Below are 17,837 nucleotides of genomic sequence, written 5' to 3'. Positions count from 1 at the left end.
GGGCGACACAGTTATACCGACCGACCTCCCAGTGTGGACGTGACTAAGACTTCTCCTGCCAACAAGGCTGCTGCCTCTCGGGGCAGGGGATTACCAACGGCAACAGAAACTCCCCCGTCAGCGTAGGTAGTGTCTTCACTGAAACGCTACAGCTGCACCACCGCTGCCTTTTAAATGTAGACAAGCCCTGAGTCCTGGCGGGATCTCTCCTCCCACACACACCCACCCAAAGGAGCGCGTAGGTAAACGCTCCCGGATGGGTGCACAGAGAGGCTGCACTAGCTATACGCAAAAAGAACAGGAGTACTTGTGGCACCGTAGAAACGAACCAATTTATCTGAGCATAAGCTTTCGTGAGCTACAGCTCACTTCATCGGATGCATACTGTGGAAAGTGTAGAAGATCTTTTATACACACAAAGCATTAAAAAATACCTCCCCCCACCCCACTCTCCTGCTGGTAATAGCTTATCTAAAGTGATCACTCTCCTTACAATGTGTATGATAATCAAGGTGGGCCATTTCCAGCACAAATCCATGGTTTAACAAGAACGTCTGGGGGGGGGGGGAGTTAGGAAAAAACAAGGGGAAATAGGTTACCTTGCATAATGACTTAGCCACTCCCAGTCTCTATTCAAGCCTAAGTTAATTGTATCCAATTTGCAAATGAATTCCAATTCAACAGTTTCTCGCTGGAGTCTGGATTTGAAGTTTTTTTGTTGAAGAATTGCAACTTTCATGTCTGTAATCGTGTGACCAGAGAGATTGAAGTGTTTTCCGACTGGTTTATGAATGTTAAAATTCTTGACATCTGATTTGTGTCCATTTATTCTTTTACGTAGAGACGGTCCAGTTTGACCAATGTACATGGCAGAGGGGCCAGGCCAAATTTGAATGGTGGGTGTGTCGGGGGGGCAGGGCGGTACACTGAAGTATTGTCTAGGACGGCAGATTGTCTTGAGTGGCCTCTGGGTTCACACACCCTTTGTTTTAGGTGGGAGCTTATGCTAACAGTTATGTTAACTGAAGGGTGAGTTCACACCTTTCAGTCTCAATGGGGTTTTAACTCACCCCATAACAAGCTCATAACAATAGCAACAACCTAACACCATGTTTGCAGGTGTCCAATTGTGGAAAATTATGCAAGGGGGTCAGACAGTTATTTAATGACAATAGATGCTGAGATTCAAAAAGTTAAAGCTTTATAAACTGCTAAAAGCAAACTGGCAACATCACAATGTCAAAATATACAAGGTAACTATCCTTAACCCAACAAATCACACCTGTTTTTACCATTCATTCACTAGTCCATTTGTAACAAACATTATTTCAAAAGTCTAAGTCACTGGATTTTGACTCTAATAAGTTCTCAAGTAGCATTTTGCTTCCTTTGCCTATCTGTACATTTTGATTCTTATCAATGGAAATGTTTTGTCATCAGTTTGTGTGTGTGTGTACGGTGAAACTGATGACAAACCCACGTTTACTGATAAAAATCCAAGCTTAAATATAAACTTCAAGCTCTTTGCATTAAAGCGGCTGTACAAATGCAAAAAAACCTTCAATTTTCTAGTTGTGCTGTGGTTGTGAATTAACTACATTACATTTAGACAGGATGGGAACAAAAACACTCTCAGATTGGGGCTGGCCCTGCTTTGAGCAGGGGCTGGACTAGATGACCTCCTGAGGTCTCTTCCAGCCCTCATCTCCTGTGATTCTATGAAATGGTGGCAGCGTTTGGATCCACATCAGAGCTTTGTTGCCGCTTGTGTTCCTTATGTCTCTGGTTGACCTTTCTGGTCGCTTGCCCCTCCCGTCTTTCCTCCCAGCCGTGTTCAAAAAAATAAAAAAAATAAGAATGCTCATCTGAAGCTGCAAAGCCAGAAATCCCCCCCATTCTGGTGCTAGCCGATTGCAAACCAGACATGACCGTGGGGTCATGTCCAGCCCCCTCTGTACCCATGCAGAGGATCACAAATCCAGGTCTCACACAGCCCTGGTCTGTGTCGCTGGGCAAGCGGGCCGGGGAGCGAGCCACGTGCTGCTCCCCTGGGGGGTGTAACTCGGACGGGCAAAGGGAACGGCCCCCCCCGCGCTGCTTTCTGTCCCGTTTCTCTCTCCGTACAGAGCGCACCGTGCCAGGCTCCCGGCTCCGGTTACAGTGTGGCGCGGCCGGGAGGGAGGTGTTCCTCGCCCTGCGGCGGAGGCGGCGGCTGGGCGCTGCTGGGGCGGGGGGGCTGGAGGGGGGGGGAAGCTCCGCGGCTGTGCTTTGCCGTCCCTCCCCCCCCCGCCGCCCCTCCCGCCGGGGCCGAGCGCGGCAGCCCCAGCCAGAGCTCCGCGGGATCGATCCCCCGGCCCGCCGCGCCCCGCGCCCGGCCCCGCCGCCGGAGCCGCAGGAGGGAGAGCGAAAGCTCCCAACATGGCTGAGATCGGCATCGATCAGTCCAAGCTGCCGGGCGTCAAGGAAGGTAAGGCCGCCCCCCCGAGCCGAGCCGCCCCCCCGAGCCGAGCCGAGCCGGCGGGGAGGGGTCAGCAGCAGGTTTGACCCCCCCCCCCCCCCGCGGTGCCGGGGCTCGGACGTCCCTGGGAAGTGGTGGAGTTTCTGTGTGTGTGTGTGTGTGTGTACACAAACTACACACACATCGGGTGTGTGTCTGTGTGTGTGTGTGTGGCTGTTTCTGCGGGCGAAGAGAGGAGCGGCCAGGGATGAATGGGGAGTGTGTGTGTGTCTGTGTGTGTGTGTGTGGGTCAGTGTGTGTCTTGTGTTGTTGTGAAATGTGACTCCCCCCCCCCGCCCCCCCGGGCTCGGCTGGCGGGCCTGGGCGCTGCCCGGGCGGAAAACCCCAGCGCCGCCGCCGCGTCCAGGGCGGGCGCCCAGCGAGGAGCCCGGGGGGGCGAATTGAAGCCAAAGCCCCGACGCTGGAGGAACCCCGGGGGGGGGGGGGGGTCCTGGTTTCTGGGCTCCTGCAGGGGGGCTGGACTTTGCGCTGGGGGCCCCTGAGCCAAGCTGCAAACCCCGCCTGTGATGGAAACCACCTCGCCCAGCCTCCCGGCGCCGACCCTGGGGGGCGGCTGGCCATGAACGCCTCTCCCCTGTTTGGTTCAGGGTGTCTGTGGCCGGCAAACAGACACCCAGCCCCAGCTCCCCCTGCCAGCGGGATACGGTGTGGCTTTGCGGAACCCCTTTGGGCTACCAGGACCGGGGGGGGGGGGGGGGGGGTCACAAGCTGGTGAAGATTAGACGCTCCAGAGCTGGAGGGAGCCCGTGTGGAAATCCGGCTTTTTGTTCAGAGCCCTTTTGACCTGTGTTGGTTTAAACTTAGGTCGGATGTTTGTTTGTTTTTTTTACCGGTCCTAAAACGGGGCCGGGACTCGGCAGAGGCAAGCCAGGCGCTGCTCTCAGCTTCCTAGAGATCTGCCGGTCACTTCCAATTTCACGGGCCTGAAGGTGCTGCCGGGGCCAGTGCCTGGCCGGAGACCAAACCAGCCGCGCTTCTGCTTTCCTAAACTCCGCAGAGCGTCTGCATCGGTCCGGGGAGCGGCCCCGGATTTATTCGTGTCCCTGTGGAAGGGGGGTGTCTGGAGAGAGGGCAGCGGGGGGCTTCAGCACACCCCTGAGCAGGGCAGACAATAAGCCTGGCTATGCAATAGCTGGGAGCCCATTCATGCTATTGTTATGCAAATCTGCTCTTCACAGCCCTTGCCCCCAGCAAGTTAAGGGCTGAGCCTTGGGACCAGAGGGGAAAGGCAGAACTGTGGAGGGCGAAGAGGTTAATTCTTCATCTTTTGGGCCAAAGCCCGTTGTCAAATTAATGGTGCCCAGGATCTAGTTAAAACACGCTGTGGTCCCATGCATGCTGTGAGATTTAACCACGTTTTAGTGGTGCCCCGTGTGTCACGGTTCAAAGACCTCTGGGGAAAACATGGGTCAGTCCTGCCCCTGCTGCAAGGCCAAATGTGTTTTTGCCTGTGTCTGGACTAGCCATGTGGTAACCCAGTCCTCCAGCATCACAAATCTTATCTGTGCTCAGATGCAGTGGTTAGCTCACGAAAGCTTATGCTCAAATAAATTTGTTAGTCTCTAAGGTGCCACGGGTACTCCTTTCCTTTTAACTAGACTGCAGTGTAGCTGGGATTTCACCTCTCAGGGCTTTCTTGGGTTTGCATTGTTCTAGAAGGAAAACAACCACGTTTTTTGTTGAAAATTAGTTTAACTCCTACTCGGAGTGAGTGTGATCTATAACTGTAGCAAAGGCCTGGGAACTGGGAGTTCTGGGTTCAGTGCCCAGCTCAAACAGTCAGTGACTCAGTTTCTCCAGCTGGAAAGCAGGGATAACAATACCTGCCTACTTCAAAAGGGTGCTGTTGGGCATTATTAAAAATGCTCTGAGGTCTTCAGATGAAAAGTACTGTTTACGGGGAAGATATTGTTCCTGCTTACAACAGAGTAAATCTTTAGTAACGTCACCAGTCGAAGGAGTTACTCTGGATTTACACCAGTGTTACTGAAAGTGGTGAATGTTATAATTACTGTCTACATCCATTCAAAACATCTTAGACATGATTCCAAGTCTGTAGCCAATAGTATTTGTTTCATAGTTAATACAAAATAGCAATCATACTCTTGAAGATCCAGTTTAGTCTTAAAAACTTGAGTAGATGGAGGGGAAACAGGCCAAACCCTAAGAATTTTGTGTTAAAGCTCCTGTTTATTGCCAGTAGAGAATGGTAGCATTCAGGGTGAAATCTTGGCCCACTTAAGTTAATGGCAAAACTCCCACTGATTTCAGTGGAGCCAAGATTTCACCCTTAGTGCCAAATAACAATTTGATTAGTGAAGTGTTACAACATGGCTAAAATGTGCAGGGTAGGTGGAGCCTTTGTGTTCTGTAAAGTCTCAGTCGAATACCTTTAATTTACTGGGAACATAATTCATCAGGTTTTATTCTGATGGAAAGCGCTGAACCCCAGTTGTGCTCTGTTTAGAATAGATTGCTTCATTACTGACCTCGCTGTTTCTAGCATCTGCTTATGATACCAGACAAAGGGAAGAAACAGAACAGCTTCCATAACCAGGGAAATATTTGTTCCAGAGGCAGAAAATCACTGTCCGTCCTTTTGGAGAAATGTCCACTCTGTTTATTTTGGACAAAGGTCAGTGTGGTGATTCATTAACGGTTTGGAAGACCATTTTGCTACTCTGTTTCCTTCGGTTTCTTTATTTCTTAACTCTCCCCCAGATGAGAACTATCGCTGAGGGTCTAGTCATTGTGACAATAAGATGCCATGGTACTGCTTGGAAGAATAAGGGTATCGTCACTGTTTTAGTGCTGCGGTCATATAAAATCTCTTCTTTAAACTAAAAAATGTTAAGCTGATTCTGTCCTCGGATGGATAATCTAGCTAGATGCTGCAGGAAGTGGTGCTGGTTATTCAAATCTGCAGATGACTTCTTACTAAAGCCAGGTCACTTTTGCCGACACTTAAAAAGAGTAAATGGGATGATCTGGGTAATTAGAGGCTTGTCTGTCTGACATTGATCCTGGGCAAGATAAGGGAGTGGCTTACATAGGGCAGAATTAAAGGAGGGTAATATAATTAATACCAATCAACATGGGTTTATGGAAAATAGGAAGCTAGTTTGACAGGGTCTACTTTTTTTTTAAATGAGACCACAAATTTGGTTGATGAGGGTTATAGCATTGGTGAAATATACTTAGACTTCTGCAAGGCATTTTGACTTGGTACCCCACAACATTTTGATTGATAAAACTAATTTGGCACACACTAAATGAATGAAAAGTTCTCTCAAAATACAATTGTAAATGGAGAATTATCATCGAGTGGGTGTGTTTCTAGTGGGGTCCCGCAAGGATCTGTTCATGGCACTCATCAGTGACCTGAAAGAAAATAAAATCAGCACTGATAAAGTTTGCAAATGACACAAAAATTGGATGAGTGGCAAATAACAAAGTGGACAAGTCACTGATAGAGTGATCTGGATTGCTCGGTAAGCTGGATGCAAACAAACAATATGCATTTTAACACAGCTAAATGTAAATGTGTGCATTTGGGAACAAAAAATGTAGGCCACACTTACAGGATGGGTGATGCTTTCTGAAAAAGATTTGGGAGTTCTGGGTAATCAGTTGAACATGAGTTCCCAGTGTGATGTTGTGGCCAAAAGGTCTAATGTGAACCTGGGATATGTAAACTGGGATATGTAAACTGGGGAATCTTGAGTCGGAGTCGCTGGAATACTGTGTCCAGTTCTTGTGCCCACAATTCAAGAAGGATGTTCTAAATCAGAGAGGGTTCAGAGAAAAGCCGTGAGAATGATTAAAAAACGAGAAACCATGCCTTATAGCGACAGCCTGCGACCAAGTCACCCTTAACCTTCTCTTTGTTAAGCTAAATAGATTGAGCTCCTCGTGTCTAGCAGTACATAGATGGGGGAACAAGTATTTAGTAACAGTCTCTTTGATCTAGCAGACAGAGGTATAACAAGATCCAATGGCTTGAAGTGGAAGGTAGGATACAAGGTGTACAGTTTGAACAGCGATGGTAACTAACCACTGGAACAGTTCAAGGGTCATGGTGGATTCTCCATCACTGGCAATTTTAAAATCAAGATTGGATGTTTTTTCTACAAGATTTGCTCTGGGAATAACTTTGGGGGTGCGCTCTGGCCTCTGCTCTGCAGGAGGTCAGACTAGGTCGGGGTGGGCAAACTTTTTGACCCGAGGGCCACATCGGGGTTCCAAAACTGTATGGAGGGCCAGGTAGGGAAGGCTGTTCCTCCCCAAACAGCCTGGCCCCCACCCTGTCCCACTTCCCGCCTCCTGACTGCCCCGCTCAGAGCCCCCGACCCATCCAACCCCCCCTGCTCCTTGTCTCCTGACAGGCCACCCGGGACCCCACCCCCTATCCAACCACCCCCTGTTCCCTGTCCCCTGACTGCCCCCTGGAACTCCCTGTCCCTTATCCAACCGCCCCCACCCCCTTACCATGCCGCTCAGAGCACTAGGACTGGCATACACGCCTCCCGGCCAGAGCCAGCCACGCCACCGTGCTGCCCGGCAGGAGCTTGCGGCCCTGCCACCCAGAGCGCTGGCGGCACGGCGAGCTGAGGCTGTTGGGGAGGGGGGGACAGCAGGGGAGGGGCCAGGGGCTAGCCTCCCCGGCCAGGAGCTCAAGGGCTGGGCAGGACGGTCCCACAGGCCATAGTTCGCCCACCTCTGGACTAGATTATGACTGAGGTCGCTTCTGGTCTTAGAATCTGTGAATCAGTAGTAATATCAGTTCAGGGTTTGATTTTTTTTTTTTTAGTTGATATTAAAAGCCGTAAAAGCCCTAAATGCAGCTATACCAGCAAAATCACTTTTGTGGCGGTATAACTTATTTCTTTTGGGGCGCTGGTATAGGCTACACCGGAACTCTTTTGTCGGTAGAAACTGCCTCTACCTAGCTATCCTGGCAAGCCTCTTCCAGTGTAGACTAGGCCTCAGTGCTTCAGCCCGGTATTAGAAGCCACTTTGTTGTTGGAGTTGCCATCTTTTAGACGAGATGCAAAGTGCAGTTTCTGACCATTGTGGTCACTAAAGAAACCATAATAATATTTATCCGAAGTAGTCATGTTAGATGCGGTGCCTGGCCAAGTTTCGTCTTGAGCTATTTCTTGCCTGGGTTCATATTTGCTGTTTTAAGAGGAAACAGTCTTTTTCCTTCCCAGCCCTGAGCTGCTGGGCAATGTTACTGTGTGCTGTTTGACCGCTGTCAGTTTCCGTCCCAGAGGTGGCTGCACGGTGGCAGTGAAAAGATCCATATGCATACTTCGTGAGGTCTTTTTGACAGCCTCTGGGACAAAAGCACGCTGGAGATAGACAATTATTCCTAATCAGTTATTTATGAAACTGACTTGTGATGCAAGTAGTTGCATGCCAGACTGATCCCCATCCCCTAGCATAATACCAGAGGTTAAAGCAAGGGAATTGTGTGTAGGAAAAACACATTTCCCTGGCTTAAGTAACCAGCCCTTCCCCACAGCTCCCCACCTTGTTTCAATCTGCTTTAGCCACTTCATATCAACTCATAGATGCAGTACACACATGTGTATCCTAAGGGGCGCAGGTGGGCTGGAGTCAGGGTGTCACTGGGGGGATCCAAACTGTTATCTCTTAGGGCACGTCTACATTGTAGTGTAAGCCCTGGGTTTGAGCTCAGGCTCAAGCTTAACCCTCCTTCTGCCTACACACAAATCCAGTTAAGTCAGGGATTGGTCCAACGGCCCAGGACCCTACAGGAATGGAGAGTCTGACCCTGAGTCAGTCTGGGATCTATGGTTCAAGCAGTGTAGATGCTGCCTTGTTGGACTTGTGCTCTAGGAGTCTGCCAAAAGTATCCCATGGGCTGACTTTGTTTGTCCTCTGGACAGCCAGGCTAGGTGGTTGCACCATGAACAGAGGGCTAGAATGACCACATTTTGGGAGGGCGCTAGGAAGTCTGGGGTATGGGTGGTTGGACTTAGCAAATGCAATGCAGATGCTGGGACCCAGGGTTCAGGAATTCCTGCCCTGGGGTTACAGATGAGTGTAGATGCTCAAGCCCTAGGCTAACAAACCCAGGGTCTGCTAACTCGAGTTCCACTAACCCTTGGCTTACTTTGCAGTGTAGACAGACCCACAGGGATCCCCCAGAGCTGCACAGATCCCACCTTTCTTTCCAGGATAGTCGAGTCCCTGTGGTCCATTTGGTTGCTGCTGCCTCTGCCAGGCTGCGAGTTATGCCACTGGCTTTGTGACGCAGACGCCTGCTGTCTGGGACAGAGACACAGGCCGCTGACCAGGCAGCAAGGAGAACATAGCATAGATTCCAAGGCCAGAAGGCACCACTGTGATCCTCTGGTCTGACCTCCTGTACAGCGCAGGCCACAGAACTCCCCCGGAATAACGCCTAGAGCAGATCTTTTGGAAAAACCTCCCTGCTTGATTTAAAATGTTCATTCACTGCCTTATGCTGCCAAGTGGATCTGAACCGGTGAACAGCTCTGGAGCCTACTTCCAATCCCCTGTACCAGCTCTGGTCATTTGTTTCCCCCTCCTGTTTCCAACAAGTACCTGCCCTCTGACATAAACCACCCTTTCGGGCCCCAGGCTTGTCGCCAGCTGTGTCCCCTAATTTGGAACTGGGTTAAGCTGTCCTGGGTCAAGTGCCATTTAGTAGCAGTGTAGCACATGTGTGCTCTGTCGCTAAGCCCCCAGTGTAGACATGGTCTGACTGTTTTCAGTGCAGCTCTTCAGGGCGGGTGGCCGTGACAATGGCTGCATTACGAATTCCGCTCTCGTTGAAGTCTCTAATTTGACTTTTTTTACAAACACTGAGCTGTAGTTTCAAAAGCTGCTCTTTGTGCCGATGCCAGCTTGACTGGCTTCTCCGCACGTGTCCCTGGCAGGCACAGCTGCTGCCGTGGGGGAACAGGAAGGGCTTGTATGGCTATGTTCTGTCTTGGCCAGGGTTTTCTCGGTGCAGGCAGGCTGCCTGGCTCCCGGTGCAAAGCTCTTTTATATGACTGAATACAAGTTTGTTCTGAGCATCAGCCCCGTCTTCCCCTTTCTCCTCCCCCTCCACCGCCTGCCCTCTGACTGCTGCAGCTTCCCCGACCTTCACGGAGACCCTCGCTAGTAGAGCCGCATCGCTGCTGACTTTGAAGGCGGCAGATGCCGGGTCACGGAGCAGAGTTCTGTGTTTCTCAATCTCTCTTGGAATCTGCCCAGATTTACTGAGGCTATTGGCTTATGTCAGGCTTTTCAGTGACTGTCTATGGCAGAGGTGCTCAGACAATGGCCCGTGGGGGGGCTGGATAAGGTTGGATGGGGGCGGGGGCAAGGCCACACCACACCTGGCTGTTTGGGGAGGCACAGCCTCCCCTAACCGGCCCACCATACAATTTCGGAAACCCAGTGTGGCCCTCATGCCAAAAAGTTTGCCCACCCCTGGCCTGTGGCCTGTGTTGTGTGTCTGCAGGTAAATGAGGGTAGAGGGAAAACAACTTGGTGTCTTTCGGGACTGGAAATAGGTTCAGAATTTTAGATTATTGGTATGGGGAGCGGGGAATCTCCTTAGGATTTCTCAGAGGTTCAGTATGGAAACCCAGACAGTGCTCACCTTGCTCATTAAGGTTTCACTTTGGTCTCTCTGAAGGCAGAGCAAGCAGGCTTTGGCCTGTCAGTTTTAGTGTCATCAGGACAGCAGTTGTTCAGGCGGTTGAAGATCTGCAAGGTCATTGCTAAAGCACCTGCACTGTGCTGCTCAGGCCCGGGTGACTGACTTCTAGCGTTCGCTGTGCAGGGTCGTGGTTTTCTGCTTCGTGGCTTCTTCTTGGAAATCACTCTAGGCCGGCGCTTGGGGACTGGATGGCTCGGGGGATATGTTCTGGGTTATATAGGGCCTTCCATATCTGGGGCACTGTTTCACATCTGACCCTGGTGAACAGTAATTGGTTTTCTGAAGTGCACAGATTCCGTAGTGGCTTGGCTGGGGCTCATCACACCTGTGACTAGAGCTGTGGGGAAGTTGCCGTGTGAAGCCGTTCATCTGAGCGTTGCTGGCCTGGGTGTGAGATTTGCATGAGCCTTGTAGAGGGTTTGGTCTGGGCTAGAAACAACTGGTTCCTTACTCCAAAAACTTTTCCCTGAGCAAACAGGCTCGAGTGTCTTCTCCCATCCCCCTTTTCACATCTGACAGTGCTACGGATTGTCTGTAGCTAGCCAGGGACATTGTGCAAGGAAGAACAGCGTTTGGCTGAGGGCTGTCTGTACGCTCACCCCTGGCTCCAATGCTTTCTGCAGGCAGCAGCCAGTTGATTCCTTTGCTTCTGCATGGTATAGTAGGGGTAAGCCCCATCGTTTTCAGTTTAAACAGATTTCTACCCAAAAAATCCCAGGTTTTACAAAACGTTTTGTTTGTTTTTTTTCTAATTTTCACCCTACGTTTGTATCATTCAAATATATAAAAATAACTTGTTTTATTATGAAAATACAATACGTTGCATGAGAGAGCTGTATTACGATAATACGTTAGTCTGTGTGTATAGGCAAAGCTGCCTGTTGAGTAAGGCTAGGTATTAGTCTAGACTCAGGATACACACAATAAACAAACAGGGATGCACACAAGCTCTGAAGGGTGTGTACCTCTGAAGCTACTGATGAATCTCCCGCCCACCACATACACATTTCGAGCTGTTAGCAGATAACAATTTAAAGATCTGACATACTAAAATGGGAAGAAAATAAAAATTTAAAAATAACAAAAACAGGAGAAAAGGACAAAGTTGAGTGTATGCACTGCAAATGGTGTGGCCCAATTATCAAATGTTAATATTTATAGCCTAATACTTCTAAGTCTACAGTAAACTGTTTATTCAAATAAAAGTTTTCATTTGGGGTTTAGGGATATATTGTTTTCTTAAACTCAGAGGTGGCGTTGTGTTTTTGAATTCTGTTTTAGTTCTGCAGCAAACCACATTGAATTCCATTCATCAAAGCATTAATCTAATCATTGCTTCCCCCTCATCCTTCCCTCCACCAAAATAACCCAGATATTTTCCTAGACAAATTATTAATAGTTTTTTCCCACTGATTTCCATCTATATTTGTTGTTGCAGGAATAAACACCGGTAAATTCCTGGGAAAAATAAAATAATAACCAAATCGAAGTATAAGCATGAGGTACGTGAGGCCTCAGGTTCAGGGAAGCAGTCTCTCTCCTGCCCTGATCCTGAAAGAAGAGCAGGGAAGACTCAGGTGCCCCCCCTCCTCCTGGACTGTAATAGGCTAAAAGAAAAGGAGTACTTGTAGCACCTTAGAGACTAACCAATTTATTTGAGCATGAGCTTTCGTGAGCTACAGCTCACGTCATCGGATGCATACTGTGGAAACTGCAGAAGACATTATATACACAGAGACCATGAAACAATACCTCCTCCTACCCCACTCTCCTGCTGGTAATAGCTTATCTAAAGTGATCATCAAGTTGGGCCATTTCCAGCACAAATCCAGGTTTTCTCAGCCTCCGCTCCCCCCCCCCCCCCCCCCCCCCACACACAAACTCACTCTCCTGCTGGTAATAGCCCTACTTCAGGAAAAGCAGGGCCATGGGGCCTGCAGGGAGGCGGGCGACCGTGATGCTTTTCAGTTTAGGAGGAAATGGCCCTGTTTTGCAAGGGTTTGCCTCTTGTTGTCTCGGAGACTTCTGAGTTGAGCCTGTTTGTTCAGAGAAAAGTATTGGGAGTAAGGAACCAGGTGTTTCTAGCCTAGGTCAAATCCTCTGCAAGGCTCACGTGACTCTCACACCCAGGCCAGCAACGCTCCGATGAAGCAAGTAGGCTTCACGCGGCATCTTCCCCACAGCGCTAGTCCCCAGCGCATGAACTTGACAATCCATTTGCCAGACAGCTGGCCAGTTTCACACCAGCCTACTTGCTTCCTCATCTAGATTTAGCTCAAGCTCAAAACATGAAAGCCTCTGGGGGAAGGGAGGCGGCTCTTATGCTTAAAACATTGAACTAGGACCTAGGAGATCTGGGTTCAGAGACTCCCTGTGTGCCCTTGGATAGATCGTGCAGACTCTTTGTGCCAGTTCCATGTCTGTCATCCCTTTTATCTGGTGTGTCTGTTTGGATCATAATAGAGAGTCACCGTGTGTTTGTGTGGTGCCTCGCACAATGGGGCCCCGATACGGCTATTACGGTTTTAATAACTTACATTCTGATCCCAGCGTCTGCGCCCCCGATGCACTGTCTGACCTCACAGATCTCTCTGTGAATCAGTTACTCTGCCTTTTAAAGGCACCGTGCCTCACGTGATATTGTGGGGATTAACTAGTTAGTGTTTTTGTAATGAGCTTTGAGATCTCTGAAGGCCAGTATTGAAGGAGCCTGATCCAAAGACTCTCAGCAGTGTTCCACTGACCTCAGTGAACTTTGCATCGGGCCCTGATGATGATTTGATTTGTGCGCTAACCCACGGTGCAACCAATTAACCCAATAACTCTTTGCCGTCCAAATAAAATAGTCTAACTTGAACTTTTTTGGCTTGAGCTGGTGATGGTGGTAGATTTAGTCTGTGCACTGCTGACAGCTTTCCCTGTGGTCACCGCTATGTGGGACAAAGCTGAAAGTGTGGTAGGAGTGAGTCACTTTCCATTAACTTCCGTTTTACAGGCTGTTTCGAAAACCGTGTGTGGTAAAGTGTGGAGCCCACATGTGCGTGGGTGCAGTGTTTATCTCCTTCTGCCCCCGCACTAAGCAACCTCTTTGAACCAAACTAATACTCTCGGGGGACGGATTGACTTATGAGAAACTGTTGAGACATAATTATGTGGAGTTCAGCTAAGTGATGACTAGGGGGGAAGGGGACATAAGTCTACAGATATTTGAAGCATATTAGCACCATTGGGAGATGGGAATTACTCAGTGTGCTACAAAAGGCCGGAACAAGAGTTAATGAGAGACAATTAAGAAAGGAAGCATTTGGTCTGAATATTAAGAAGTTTCTTGACAGTGAGATGTGGTCTCCTGCAGAATCCACTCCTAAAGGACATGATGGATGTTGCTTTTACAGCTAGACTGGACGAGACACTAGAGCGTGTCCCCATCGGAAATGCTCCTAGAGAGATGGGCTGAGATGGCCACATGTGACATGTGTGACTCCTAGAAAGCGCTCCATGGGTTCTGCGGCAGCCTCTCCCACCACTTTTAATGGAAACCTCTCTTCTATGCTCCTCAGTTTTCCCCTTAACCTTTCACTAGAGTGTGGCTCTTTCTCCTCACAATACAATAATGCTATAGCCTCTCCCATCGTAGAAAACCCACACACCCTTGACCCCTCTTGCTCTCCACCTATTGCCCCATCTCCCTTTTATCTCCAAGCTGACTGGACATGCTGTTTAGTCATTGTCTGGAGTTTCTCTCCTCCAGTTCCATCCTAGACCTTCTGTAGTCTGGCTGCTGCCCCTTGCACTCAGCTGAAGCCACTCTTGCCAAAGCCTCGAATGACATCTTCCCAGCCACATCTCAGGACCAGCACTCCATGCTCATCCTCCTTGACCTGTCAGCTGCATTCAACATCACCAGCTGAGCTCTTCTTCTTGTAATCTTGTCTGAGCTTCTGTGACTCTTTCCTCTCCTGGTTCTCCTCCTACCTCTCCCTTTGCTCCTGCTGCATGTCCTTTGGGGATCTTACCCGTCCCCTCTCCAGATTTCTGTGCGGGTTCCTTAGAGCTCTGTCCTTGGTCCCCTTCTCTTCTCTTGCTACATCTTATCTCTGGGTAATCTCATCTGCAAACACGCATTCAACTACCATCTCTGTGCTGACGACTCCCAGAACTACTCCAGACCTGTCTCCTTCTGTCCAAAGTAAAATCTTTGCTTGTATCTCTGACATCTCTTCCTTGTGAATGTCTAGCCATCAGCTCAAGCTCGACGTGGCTGAACCAGAGCTCCTAATTCTCCCTCTGCCCCAAGCCCTGCCTGCTACGTCCTTTCTCCAACCCTGTAGACAATAGCACCATTCTGCCTGTCACTCTGTCCCGGAACCTGGATGTCATCTTCGAATCTGACCTCATGCTAGGTCCTCGCTCCAGGGTATGTCTAAATCTTGCCAATTCTGTTTGCATAATATCTCAAACATATGGGCTTGCGTATCCATCCACACAGCTAAAACTCTTGTCCATACTCGCTAGAGCGGGGTCTGTATAATCTGTAATGACGTTACTGAAGTCAGCGAAGAAGCTCTATAATCTTTCCCAGAGGAGCATAGAGAGCTCTCTCATTCATTCGATCCTGTCCTCCTTATATTTTTTTCTAAGTTTTATCTCTAAGGATTGAGCCAGTGGTGACATGTTGGGAGAGCTGACACTTCATGTTATCCACTGAACTCTTTACCATCCCCCTTTACATCTGTCTGTGCATCTCTCTCCTGAGTGGCCATGTGAGCCCCTTCACCAGGCTGCATGGTCAAGGGCTTAAAAATGCTGGCGAAGCATCCAAGATGCATGACCCTGTCTCTTCAGAGCGCTGCCAAGCGTTGCACTGGAGCCTGACAGGCCTGCAGATTAGAAGAGAAAGCAGCAATTTGAGTGGGGAATTTATTTTTGGATTTAGCAGAAATGAGAAGCGCAGCCCATCGGGGAAGTCCAGCGTGTCCCTTGTGTGGCACAACATCACTTGAAATGCTGAAGAGAAAGCGAGTTAATGTAGGAAAGCAAATGCACCAGAGTACAACATGCACAGAGGAAGTAAATGCCCCAAAGAGTGCAAATACTGAGTGAGATGTTAGCTCTGTGGCTGTCAAACCTTCAGGCACGCAGCTGTTCCTAGTGCTCTGGGTAATATGTACTGGGGTGCATACAGAAGTGCCCTGATTCTCTTTGTGAAGGGCCTGATTCTGCACTCACAGGTTAAATGAAAGCCTAAAGGTAGGCAGTGGGCACCAAGTCATACAGAGCTAATCCACCGAAGACACAAAATGCTGCTTAATCATCTCCATGTGACATTTTTGGGGGACCGTTTTGTGCATGTGATGAGCTGCAGGCTATTTGGCGTTCAGCATCCTCAACTCCTGTTGCTTTCCTTCGGAACTGAGTGGGGGCTCTTGGATTTCCTAGGACTAGGGTCAGTACACGCGGTGCCCAATTCACTCCTCCCTGCTCCTCGCGTAGACTGCAAAGGGGATGTAAAATGTTACCAATTCTGATCTGCACTGGGGTGCTGGGCAACGATAACCTGGACTCCTCGGAGAACGTCTCTGTGCTCTGCTGTATCACTGATCGGTTTAGTATAATGCATGGGGGGCCTGATCCTGAGTCACTGACGTGAATGGGAGTTTGGTCATTGAGTTCCGTGTGGGCTGGATCAGGCCCTGGTGAGAATATAAAAAAATCCAACCTTGCAAAAGGCCTGCTGCAGTTAGTGATGGGAGCAGGTTTCTTCTGGTATAAGCCAAAACGATGAATCCTCAAAACCTTTCTCCTGGGTGGGCTGGCTGGGGTCTCCCACCCTACCATGCAGGAGGTACCAGCGTTTCCTGGGTAATTATAATCTTGTTCCTGTATCCTCCTTCGCCACCACCTGCATTCTTCCCGGCCCGCCCCCCCGCATTGCATTTTGGGTGAAGTTATGTTGGAAGCTCTTAGGGGTTGGAACCATTTCCCACTTGTGCTAAGAGGCACTCTTCAGGATTTTCAAGATGGTCTAGTGACTTTGGCAGCCCAATCTGACTGCCCTTAAGGGGGACTGATTTTTCAGCCAGCACTGAGCACCCAGCCTGGAAAATCTGGCTCCTTTTAAGGGCCTCAGATTGGGCATCCCAAAACAGAAGTACCCCAAGTCACTAGTCATTTTCAAAAACCTGAGCAGCTCGTGTCTTTAAATTCTGTGGCCCAGGGCCAGAAGGGAAAGAGGAAAAAGTATTAAAGTCTCATTCCGAAGCCATCCTCCCCTCCCCTCCCCACCCACCCCACTCCTCCTTCCAGGAACCGGTTTTTCTGACTCCAGAGGATAAAAAAGGCCGATTTCTCTTTCCAGGATCCAAGTGTTGTTATTCCAGAGAACCCTAGGGATTGTCAGTCTCCTGTTTTGACCATGGAAAAACTCATCTCCTTGAGCTTTGGGTGTGTGCAGCAGACGCGCACTGAGCTGCGGGAAGTTTTGTAAGACTTGGTGTGCAGGTCACATTGACAGAAGTGAGTGTTCACAAGCAGGCTCAGAGAGAGCATTTCACAGTGGGAGGAGGGCTGGTGGGTTTAAAAAGAAATACTGTTACTCTGATGCTTTGACTTCAAAATACGCGTTTTGTGTCCAGTCTGGTGCTGGTGAAAGGTGCCGGACTGACACTGGTCCAGGAAGAGCGTGATCCTGGCCACTTAACCCTGACCTGAAGACACTAACTCTAGGGCAGAGAAGGTAATTCATGCTCCGTAGCCCAGTCCACGTCTGCTGAGACTGGCAGTAAGGAGGCCAGTCACTGCAGAGGTACTTTTCCTAATGGACGTTTGTCCACTAGGCACTGGGCTGAGACTGGGGTGGCCAGGTGTCTGGTGTTCAACCGGGAAATCTGGTCAAAAAGGGGACCTGACAGCATCCGGTCAGATCTATTGACCGGACACCCAAAGTCCGCTGACTGCAGGCGGGGGAGGCAGGCAGGGAGGTGCTGAGTCATCACCCACGCCAGCCCCTGCTCAGCCAGGACCACCTCGTACCTGCATCGGGCAGCTGCAGCTCCTAACCCTGGCTCTGCAGGCAAGTCCCTCCTGACCCACGTAGGGCAGGGGGAGTGGGGGAAACCCGTGAGCGAAGGAGGGAGAGGGAAAGAGGAGCGAACGGGGGCGGACCTCGGGGGGATGGGGCAGGGCAGGAGCAGGACCTGGGGGGATGGGGCAGGGCAGGGGCAGGTCCTCAGGGGAAAGGGCAGGGCAGGGGCTGGCCCTCAGGGGAAAGGGGCAGGAGAAAGGGAGGTTCCGACACTCCCGCTGGGGTGTCTGGTTTTTAGATATTACAAAACTGACAACCCTAACTGAGACCCTAAACTCAGTTTGCCCCGGGGCCAGCAAACATCCTCAGATGGCCACGCTGCTCAGTTACCATTAGCATGGGCTGCATTTGAGACTGTGGCTTAGAAGCAAAAGGCTCCAAGGATTGATGTCATCCGCTTGAGCCGCCCAACCCTGTTTTCCACACTTTACCTGGCTCCTGCCAAAGCCGAATTCCTCTCTCGGCAGCAGTTTCCTGATATCACGCCCCTGCATGGACTGCGTGAAACAAAAAAAGGTCTTAATGTCATC

The 17,837-nt window shown here is 49.8% G+C and overlaps 1 protein-coding gene across 2 annotated transcripts in view; it reads left to right on the top strand.

Moving 5' to 3' along the window:
* Positions 1-2,143: 2,143 nt before the first annotated feature.
* CCDC50 (coiled-coil domain containing 50) overlaps positions 2,144-17,837 on the top strand; it is a 53,355-nt gene continuing 37,661 nt past the window's right edge. Inside the window, exon 1 of one of the 2 annotated variants that reach the window (XM_043521905.1) lies at positions 2,144-2,467. In XM_043521905.1, the coding sequence (XP_043377840.1) occupies positions 2,419-2,467 (49 nt within the window). In that variant the 5' untranslated portion in view covers positions 2,144-2,418. The remainder of the gene's footprint in view (positions 2,468-17,837) is intronic. The other variant, XM_037908504.2, reaches the window with a different exon arrangement.

This window comes from Chelonia mydas, chromosome 9 (genome assembly GCF_015237465.2).
Source record: "Chelonia mydas isolate rCheMyd1 chromosome 9, rCheMyd1.pri.v2, whole genome shotgun sequence".
Taxonomy (NCBI): Eukaryota; Metazoa; Chordata; order Testudines; family Cheloniidae; genus Chelonia; species Chelonia mydas.
This window is presented reverse-complemented; position numbering and strand designations above follow the sequence as displayed.